This window comes from Eurypyga helias, unplaced genomic scaffold, assembly GCF_000690775.1.
Source record: "Eurypyga helias isolate BGI_N326 unplaced genomic scaffold, ASM69077v1 scaffold15942, whole genome shotgun sequence".
NCBI classification, from domain to species: domain Eukaryota; kingdom Metazoa; phylum Chordata; class Aves; order Eurypygiformes; family Eurypygidae; genus Eurypyga; species Eurypyga helias.
This window is the reverse complement of record NW_010235456.1, coordinates 18702-29362: the sequence shown is the minus strand read 5'-3', so window position 1 is coordinate 29362 and position 10661 is coordinate 18702. Positions and strand designations below refer to the sequence as shown.

The 10661-nt window shown below is 44.2% G+C and overlaps 1 protein-coding gene across 1 annotated transcript; it reads left to right on the top strand.

Moving 5' to 3' along the window:
• Positions 1 to 111: 111 nt before the first annotated feature.
• On the top strand, positions 112 to 8342 carry PAICS (phosphoribosylaminoimidazole carboxylase, phosphoribosylaminoimidazole succinocarboxamide synthetase; the record flags this gene model as incomplete). Its single annotated transcript, XM_010146762.1, has 8 exons — positions 112 to 309; positions 2977 to 3155; positions 3827 to 4006; positions 4088 to 4201; positions 5464 to 5547; positions 5632 to 5812; positions 6802 to 6960; positions 8157 to 8342. Coding segments are annotated over 8 exons (1262 nt in total), but the record flags the coding sequence as incomplete, so codon positions are not given.
• Between the last annotated feature and the right edge of the window lie 2319 nt (positions 8343 to 10661).

Genomic DNA, 10661 nt, shown 5'->3' with positions numbered 1-10661 from the left:
GGTGCCCCCTCGCACGCGGCCGCGGTGGGCTCGCCTGCGGAAGGGACACGTTCCGTCTAAAACTCACCTCTTTTTGTGTGTTTGTTTTTTTTGCTACGTTTGTTTCTCTAGACCTGAAACTCGGGAAAAAAGTTAACGAAGGTAAAACGAAAGAGGTGTACGAGCTGCCCGATGTCCCGGGATGCGTCCTCATGCAATCCAAAGACCAAATCACAGCGGGAAACGCCGCCAGGAAGGACCGAATGGAAGGGAAGGCTGCCATCTCCAACACGACGACTAGCTGCGTGTTTCAGTTGCTTCAGGAGGCTGGTAAGTGTCTCGGAGGTGGAGTACATGCTCGTGCATTACAGTTCCTGTTACAAAACAGCGTTGTGCCTGTATACTGAGCCCTGAGGCTCTGATTTCTAATTTTTTTAGTGTCTCTTCTATTCGTTTTCAGTTACACTTTCCCCTCCTGCACTACAGAGCTGGGTGGGCACCTTGTTCATTTGGAACACGAGACTAAAGTAATCTTCTAATCGCAGATAACGCTCCAGTAGTTTCTCCTGCTTTTTTGGACCCACCCCTAATCCTCCCCTCTACTTTTGCCAGTTCTACCCTTCCCCCACGTCCCCTTGCCTGTAATCCCGGCCCGGATGCGCCTCTGCCTGCGTAGAAGTTGCTGCTAGCTAGTGGTACTACCCCGCTGTGTCCAAGATGCGTGAATATGAATGTTAAAGCATGAAATCAGAGTAGTTGTTTTATCTTTTCTTCCCCCTCTTTCAGTTGTGAGGGCTACCTCCACGTAAAGTTTCTGTATGCTTTGTACTTAAACACTGATGAGGACTGTATCGCCAGTGCACGTGTCGGTCTGTATTGTATGCATTAGGAACTTAATGTTCACTTTAAAAGACAAAATATTTCTGATGCTGGAAGGCAGCTTTCATGGACTACATAAGGAGAGCCACTCAAGTAAGTTTTGTACCACAGTTCCAAAACCGGAGCCCCTTTAAATCTTTGCTTTAAGAAAGGATTTTGAAGCATCTGACGGAGAAATTTGCAAGTTGCAAAGAGGAATTTGTGCTGGTGGATTTCTGACTTGACTCTGCAAACAGTACTGTGATACAGGCACCACTAAACTTAGTTAAGACCACTTACAGCTGTGCGCTCTGTGCACTCTGAGGCATTCACATAAAGATTGCTTCGAGTACCGGCTGAGTTACTCTAAAAGTTGTATGATCTGTTACATGCAGTATAGGTTAACTGTTACATGTAGTAACAGTCCTCAGACAGGCAAGTATTCAAGTCCTAGCATGTTTCGTAAGTGGGGAAGAGAAAGATGGTTTCTGTAGAGTTGTATCTACCTATATTTCTGTGCAAGTAGCTCTTTAAAATCTGAGCTGAGACAAAGATATATCAAGTCATTCAGTATAACCCTCAGTCACTGGCTTTCCTGGGAAGCCTATGGTGCGTGTGGTAAAAAGAATCCTCCAAGGTCCTTCTGAATATATTTGCAGTTGATTAAAACTACCAGTTTTCACTTAGGAACAACTAATTAGATGTTTTGTCTAATTCTCAAATGGCATTAGTTAAGGTAACTGTCAAAATATTTAATATCCTACAGATACGAACTTTAAATGTGAAGAAGCCACGTTCTAGACCTCTAAAATCCTTAAGCGGCTTCTACTCAGTAACTTCAGGTGCTGTGGAAAAATATGCGGAGTAAACTGCATCTGGATTTTAAAGCAACAAAAGAACGTTCAGGGTTCTTCTGCGGCTTGCTTATTTGACTGGCATAAATCGCAGAGAGCGGGAATGCCTTATCGTAGGAGTAGTTTGTTTGCTTTGCGCAACTCTTCTTAACCTACTCTTTCAAAGGTGATGATTTACAAAATTCTGTTAAAGTTTCTCTCCCCCTCATAATAGAGCCAACCTCAGCCCTGCAAAAGCATGCGTCCCCACTGCTAGAAAAAAATGTAGTCGTAAACTGTGTGAGGGCCTTGATACCTGGTTTTAGAAGTGACTTTATGTGCAGTTGATTACTTAATTCCTTCTCCCCCTGAGGGCAGTGCTACAAAACCCAAAGGGTCAATGTTAATACTGTATTTTAAGACTTCAATTCCTCCTTTATGGCTTTTGGAGTGGGATGGAATAAAGCAACTTCTTGGTTTGACTGGATGCAACTCCTTTATCTTCTGTCTCTGTCGGATGCCGGTTGGGCTTGGCAGTTGTCTTGCCCTGGGGGGAGAAAAGTGGGACTTCCCTGGAGTAAAACTGAGACAGGAGCCACTTAGTGCTTACAGTGCTTGTCTGCATGTGTGGGCTATCCCCGTTTAATACGGGCTCATTGCAGAATTGGGTAAGGAGGTTGACTTGCTGCAGCAGGTTTGTGTGTGTTCACAGGTGCTTCCGAGTCTTAGTGTCTTTTCCCTAAAAAATCACCACGATCTAGTGCCCTAAATAAATGCTTGTTTCTAATGAAATGGAGGACTAAGTCATTCTCTTCCCTGCCCCATCCCCCTTTAACAAAGTAGTAAGGGCTGCTGTGCTCCTTAACTCCTTTGAGAGCCCCAGTAACTAGAGATCCAATAATGGATCTTCCACCAGAGAGCACCGTTGGGTACTTGGTTGCTGCTAACTTTTGTTTAAAAACAAACCATTGTGAGGAATAGATTTCTTTTTTGAAACCTCTGGGAACAGAACTACCTGCAAGCATAGGATTTCCTCTGAGCTCTAGGATAAATTTATTTTTTTTTTTAGGATAAAATATCCTTCAGTTTTAGGATAAAATTGGCTAAACTAAGGACTTGTGGAAGATAATGGCATTGATTGCCTTTTGCAAGGCCAGATTGGGCTTAAAATACCATGAAGAGCTTCAGCATGCCCCTTAAGTCCAGAGAAGAACAAGATTCAGTTGTGCTTCAAGATGTTTATGACTCTGTTGCAACTGTGGAGTGTGCCTAGTAATGGAACTAAGCTGCCATCTGTTATATTTAGGTATAAAAACTGCATTTGTCAGGAAGCAGAGCGACACAGCGTTCATAGCAGCTCACTGTGAAATGATCCCGATTGAATGGGTGTGCAGGAGAATTGCTACTGGCTCCTTCCTCAAAAGAAACCCTGGTGTCAAGGAAGGATATAAGTTTTACCCACCCAAAATTGAGATGTTTTACAAGGTAAGTTTCCTCTCCTGTGATCTTAATCAAACTTCAAGAGCTGGAACTCTGTATTATCGCCTTTAAAATGCTGACAGATAAAGCAAGTGGCACCTGGTGGCTGAGCAGTCCTCGCTATTGGTAGTTTTGCCATCCTAATGTTTTCTTGCGTTCTTGTCCAAAGTGCATGTAATGTAATACTGGCTTACAGGGCCATCAAAGAATAACGAGCCAAACTGTATGTAAAATAGAAAAATGATTTATTTATAAGGTGTAATGGCTTTTTAGGCATAAGCATAAGGCATCGGTTGAAATGGGGCATGTTGATGTATTGAAGAAATTGGAATAAACAGTACTTGGATGGTGAGGGTAAGTAGCTAGCTAGTCACTAGGGTTCTGAACTTCTTTGGGAGTAGGTGCTGAAAGAAGGATCTCGTGAACTATGACTGAAAGTTGTTTGCAGTGTACGCTGTCCGCACTTGAAGTGCTTTTAAAGATGTTCACGTGTTGCAGCGAGTGTTTTCAATGTTGCTGTCATTTTATTTTTTAGTGCTAATGATCCAATACTAGTTTTCAGCCTGTGTTTGTGTTTTTTGAAAAACAACAAACCCTAGTATTATCTTCCAATGGCTATTGTCCCTCTTACAGCAAGCTTAAATTACGTGATGTATATGTTTTGGTTTTCTTAACAGGATGATGCTAATAACGATCCACAGTGGTCTGAGGAGCAGCTAATTGAAGCAAAATTCTGTTTTGCTGGACTTAGTATTGGCCAGACTGAAGTGGATATTATGGCTCGATCTACTCAAGCTATTTTTGAGATCCTGGAAAAAGCATGGCAGCCCCAAAACTGCACTCTGGTAGACCTCAAGGTATAAGAATCACAATCCTGGTTCTGACAGGAAACGTATCGCTGTATCATTCCTAAAATAGGATTCTTACTGTCTTTTTAGATTGAATTTGGTGTTAATATTCTGACAAAAGAAATTGTTCTTGCTGATGTTATTGATAACGATTCATGGAGACTGTGGCCGTCAGGAGACAGAAGCCAGCAGAAGGACAAACAGGTAGTGTTTTACCCTTTACCTTGAGTCAGTTGGGAAGAAGAATGAAAGAAGTAAACCCTACAGTTAAACATCTACTTTCAGAGTGGCTTTTTCTAGCTAGTCTTATCTTGTTACAGAGTAGCTCATAGGGCACCTAATGTCCAATCCTGTTCTCATTAAATAGTGGATTATCTGGATTATGGTAAAAAAAACCCAAATTCTCTGCCTGTATATTTTCAGTAGGAATGCCTAAGAGCACTACTGACTGGAGCTGTTGTAATGAGCTTCCAGGGGTAATAATTTCTGACTTGTACAGGTAATAAACTAGTTGGATAACAAATAGTTAAGGAGGAGCTGCCTAGGTCTGCCTCCAAGTTTCTCTGTTTATTCAGAGTGGTATCTCTACTGGTAAAGATCTGGTGAAGAGGGAACTGCCAGGAGGATGCTGCTCTTCGTTATTTTGGTTAAGCTTGAATTCAATATTCAGTTGTCTCTTAAGAGTTACTGACGGACTGTGCCCACATGAGGGCTGCAAACATTAAGTTTATACTAAAACTTGTCCTGTATTTAGACTTGTAGCAATTACACTTGTCAAATACCTCTGAATTACCAGATAACTACTTAGGAAAAGAACTGGTTTGGGAGTGATGCTGCCACGGAGTTTCTGTGACAGTCATTGAGACTAGTAACAGAGATGCTGTGAGAGTGAGTGGCTGTAAGCCCCAGGGGAACACTTCGAAGTGTGTGTGTGTGGAAAGAGGAGTATTACTCTTAAATTAGGAAGCAGCCTGCTCTATTGTTTATTTTACCTGCCTTTTGTAGTAGCATGCTTGAGTGAATTGCTGTGATAGTGCTTTGGCTAATCTCCTTAAAATAAGGTACATAACATCACGCAGAACTTAGGTTGGCTAGTGCAGTGCTGCTGCGGGTATTCAGACTCTTTCAAAGTTAGACTTGTATGTCTTTCCTTAAATTTACCTGTTGGGAAGCCTTCAAAACCTTAATACCCTCACTAAAATCCTTTCATACTGCATGACCTGTAATGTAGAAGGTTGTTTATACCTACTGGGAAGGTTCTTCATTAAGTAGATATGGAAGCAAGGAAGAGCTATTATCTCCTCTGTCTGTACCAAGCTCTGTCCTCCTTCCTGTGGAATTGCTAAAGCCACCTAAATATTTCAGCTGGGGCATTCCTATCAATTATGGCAGCAAAATGCTGCACAAAGCATGTGTACCCAAAACATTCACTTCACTATGGTGGTGTGTTTTTTCCTCCTTTTCAGTCCTACCGGGACCTGAAAGAAGTGACTCCTGAAGCACTGCAAATGGTTAAGAGGAACTTTGAGTGGGTTGCAGAAAGAGTGGAGGTATCTATATTACGAATAACCTAGATGGTCTAGATCCCTGCGTATCTTCAAACCTGTTGACTGCTCTCCTTTCCCTTTTCCTAGTTGCTTCTGAAAACAAAGAGCCAAGGTAGAGTTGTGGTGTTGATGGGATCTTCTTCTGACCTCAGTCACTGTGAAAAAATAAAAAAGGCATGTGCAACCTTTGGAATTCCTTGCGAGTTAAGAGTGACTTCTGCTCACAAAGGGCCAGATGAAACCCTGAGGATCAAAGCAGAATACGAAGGTAAATGCCAAAGGACTACGGATTTGGATTGAAACAGCATCGTCATGGTCAAGAATGACTTGGCCACTTAAGGGTTTTTGTGTGGGGTTTTTCCATGTTCTGCCAAACACCAAGCTGTTTCAATGCTGTTGCACACTTGCTAATTACATAATGACAGGTTAGAGACTGCACTAAACAATCACGGAGTAGTGTGGTGTCCTACTGCTCAGCCACAGCTCCGTTAAGTCTAACCCCTGCTCTTATCCCAGTACCAGAGCAGCTTTGCTCACGGATTGATCACATCCATACACTTACTCTGGCATCTTGCTGGTTGATACTGGCCGTTCTGTAACGAGGATGAGTGACTTCTCTAGCTGACTGACTATTTTTACGTGTTCTTTACAAGGCCGATGTTGCTCCCATCATATTTGTCTGCCTGTTCTAGGAAAATATTCCTGCTTGTTATTTTGGATGCCGTGAGAAAAATATACGTGTTCTAAATTCTTATCTTTAAGAAGAAAACTACATCTCTTCAGAAGGGTTTATGGCTTAGCAGAGGGGAGATAAGAACTATTTACTTTTGTGGGAGTATACTTTCTACTTGGTGAAACTACAGACGTGGTAACCATCGAGAAACACCTTATTTTGAGGTGAACTGTGTAAGTCTTAAGGAGAGGAGCGCTTAAAGATGCCAGAGGTTTAATGGCTGTGCTCTCTACAAAGCTAAGCAGCACATACTCCTCCAATACTGAGACTTCCCCTCAGAAGCAGAGTAAGACGTGTTAACTTCAGTTGTTGCAAACAGTAGCTGAGATGTAAGGCTCCAAGATTTAGAAGATACTACTATAAGCGGGGGAAGTTAGACACAAAATTCTAGTTCTGTGTGATGGAATTGACAAAATAACTGGAAACGGAATGGTGGGCTCAGGTGAAGTTCCCACAAAAACAAGTGGTAGAGAAAAAGGCGAATTGCTGATTTCTGAATGTCTTCCCTTCCCTCCCCACCCCAGGAGATGGAATCCCGACAGTGTTTGTTGCAGTAGCTGGCAGAAGCAACGGTTTGGGGCCGGTGATGTCTGGTAACACTGCTTACCCAGTTGTCAACTGCCCTCCGCTCTCGGCTGACTGGGGCACTCAGGACGTGTGGTCCTCGCTCAGACTACCCAGCGGTAAGATGATGTTACGCTCGTGCTCTGAGCTACCTCTGTTCTGTTGTTGGTCCGGTGTACATGGCAAAGCACCGGAGAAGTAGCTGGATCAGTACTGAACAAAGCCTTTGGAAATAACTTGCATAGCCTTTGGCTTCTTGATGGCAAAAAGCCTGATAGAGCAAAGATTACATAAGAATAATCTTTAGAAAGGTATGAACTTGGGCTTATCCTTGCTAAATGTTCCAGTTTGAAATTGGAATTGGCATTAATGGGGACTGAAATAGTTGAGTTTGTTCAGTTAGAGCTACGTTTTCCTTATGATCAAAGAGTATCTTTCTCCACAATCAGTGCAGGTAAGAGCTTACTGAACTAGTACAGCAGTGCATTGGTACCTGTGCAATTCTTCATAGAATCTTAGAATAACAGAATGGTTTGGGTTGGAAGGGACCTTAAAGACCATCCAGTTCCAACCCCCCTGCCATGGGCAGGGACACCTTCCACTAGACCAGGTTGCTCCAAGCCTCATCCAGCCTGGCCTTGGACACTTCCAGGGATGGGGCATCCACAGTTTCTCTGGGAAACCTGTCCCAGTGCCTCACCACCCTCTCCGGGAAGAATTTCTTCCTGATATCCAACCTAAACCTCCCCACTTTCAATTTAAACCCGTTACCCCTTGGCCTGTCACTACAGGCCCTTGTAAAAAGTCCCCCCCAGCTGCCTTGTAGCCCCTTCAGGTACTGGAAGGGGCAATAAGGTCTCCCCGGAGCCTTCTCTTCTCCCGGCTGAACAAGCCCAACTCTCTCAGCCTGTGCCCATAGCAGAGGTGCTCCAGCCCTCGGAGCATCTCCGTGGCCTCCTCTGGACTCGCTCCAACCAGTCTATATCCTTCTGATGGTGAGGGCTCCACAGCTGGACGCAGCACTCCCGTGCATCTTTGAACTTGGTTAGTGGTTGAACGGTTGCTTGGTGACTGGGGAGGCCCAGCAGTCTCCTACCTCTCTGTAGGGAGAGTCACATGGTGTGCTGGCTTTTGGGTTAAAATGCCATGAAGCAGCGATGTTAGAGGTAGTGGAACACATGACACTTCAGTAGCCTTACAGCTAGACTGTGTGGTTCCTGGAGGGTGAAACAAACTTCGTCTTAAGTCGCTCTTTGGAGGCGGTGTTGTGTTTGCCTGTGAAACGCTTCGGTAAGCAGCATGCTCTTCCCTGCAGGTCTTGGCTGTCCTACCACCCTCTCACCTGAAGGAGCTGCCCAGTTCGCTGCCCAGATATTTGGCTTAAACAACCATTTGGTGTGGGCCAAGCTGCGATCAAACATGTTAAACACCTGGATCTCCTTGAAGCAGGCTGACAAAAAACTTCGGGAGTGCAGCTTGTAAGTGGTACTAAGTAGTAACTTGTTAGTTACGCAGAGGTAAGGGCATGCACGTTCGTTCATACTGGGATTTGCATTTGGGTGAGCTCACAAGTCCTGTATCCCTTCTTGCAGAAGAGAGCATTGTTAGAGCAGCAGATGAAGTCGGCTGTGTCCTCATCCTTCCCTTCTGTCTTCTTTGTAATATAACAACTTAGTAAAAGATGGGGAAGTAGTGTTTTAGGTCTTTTTCTGTTGCTCCAAAATGGTGCTGTTCTGCTTTTTAGTGTATCCTGTTAACTATGGACTATGTCAAGAGAATGATTTGGTGCAATCTAAGTAGAATTCTACTCGTCTTCTCTATTCCTGTAACGGTATTCTTCTTCCACAGTAATAATGTATGTCTTGAACCTTGTTAACTCAGCTGGACTGCTGCCTCAAGCCACTGCTGATGCTGTTCTGCTTGCAATGATGGTCTGCTTTCTTTAGCAATAAAACGGCACCGTATGCTGTATTAATAGGAAAAGGGGCTGGAAAAATGTTTGACAAGCCTGAAATAAAAGACCTGCCTTACATAAAAAAATCTGTATGCATATGTGTTTGTTTAGGTTTTCTTTAAAATGTGTGTGTGTATACATTCCCTATGCGTATCTGCTAAAGTGATGCGATGAAGCTGATGCCGATTCTCTTGTTTCTAAAGAGAATTCACCCTGTTCAAGCTATAAATGGTTTGAGTGCTCTGTACCTAGGCTCACTGCCCGTCTGCTGAACTCTTACCTAGCCCAGTCCTTGCCCTATTAAATACTAGGCAGATCTCTACCTTCAGGAGTTCGAAAGGGCCTGTCTGATGATGTCAGAACTGTCTTCATACGCTTCAGTAACTCTAACTATTAGATATCTATTTCCTCAGTCTGTTTCTATCAAAATTTTACTGAGCTGAAGCAGGGAATAAAGAGTAAAGCAACAACCTGCAGAGGGGAAATCTAAGCATGGCTGTCTCATCTTTGCACACACCAATCCTCTGAATAGGTACGACTAACGAATATGCAATTACTCAATGTATGTAACATTTATGCTTTTACAATTAGAAATAAACTGTTGAATTCAAAGCTGCTTCTTGGAGGTTTATTGAGTAAGTGCTCCCAAAACCCACCTATCAGCTGGGGTATGTAACTTCAGGACCTTAAGTGAGGTAGTAATCTCCTAAAAAACCTACGCACTAAAGCCTGCATGGAGTGGCGTTAGGTGAGAGTATTTGGGGAGCTACTCTACTCCTTGACTCAATGTCTTGCTGTTACAGGTCACCATGTTGCTTTGTTCCTCACGTGCTGGGTCAGGCTTGCTTACCCTTAGCACGAGTAACGGGATGACACACCGCTGCTGGCCTCAGTCACGGGCATAGCTGGATGGAAGAGCTCTAAGCCATGTCCTCAGCAGTGCTCCCTCCTGGAGTTAAGTGCAGGGGTCCTTTAATCGGCCAAAGCTCACACTAAAGCAAAATAATGCTTTTCTTCATTTTAAGGGTGGTTGCTTTTCTAATGACTTTATAAATGAAATACCAGTCATAGCGAGGGTGAGTGATGACAAAGAGGTTGAAGTTCCAAGAAGTGGATAAATAGAGATGAGCACGTACTCTGAGCAAATCGGATCATCATATCTTGTAATGAGACAAGAACCAGGGCCAACAGCCATGGAGGAGAACGTAGCCCTTTTCCCCGCTGGCAGCAGTCTGTTAGCTCAGCTGTGTAAGAGCACACAACCCCAGGGTGACGTTACACCCCGGGTGAAGGTGTTCTCCCCTCCCTCCCAGCACTGATGGGTTATCAACCCAACAAGCTCCTTAGGCACCTGACTACCCTAGTACCGTGCAGCCAGCATTCGTGCCTCTTTTCTATCCCCATTGCTGTGTCATACTGCTGTCTTGGTACAGGCTTCCCCAGGGCAATGAAAAGTGCTGACAGACAATGGTTTGAGTGTTACACCTGGAATATTCCATACTGTCTTTAGTTACTCTTCTCAAACTACTTGCACCCTGATTCTTCTAACTTCATTTGTAAAATTGTGCCAGTTCACATTGGGCATGAAGAGGCCGTGTGCCTCGGTTGCCATAGAGATGGTCATTTGTGGGTCGTTTGGGGTGTTTTGTGCAGCCTGCACCGAGCTCTGGGAGGCAACCCCTTGTTTGAGCAGTCAGTTGCCTCGCGGCTAGCGTGAAGGGTGTGCGGCTGGGCCCAGCCCGTCCTACCTGCAAGGACTTTACGGGGTTGTCCTCGAGGCTAACGTGGCACATCGCAGCCGTTTAGCTGGACGTCCTTCACAATGCTTTTGCTCTGAAAGGAGAAACACTTCCCCTTGGCTCAGCG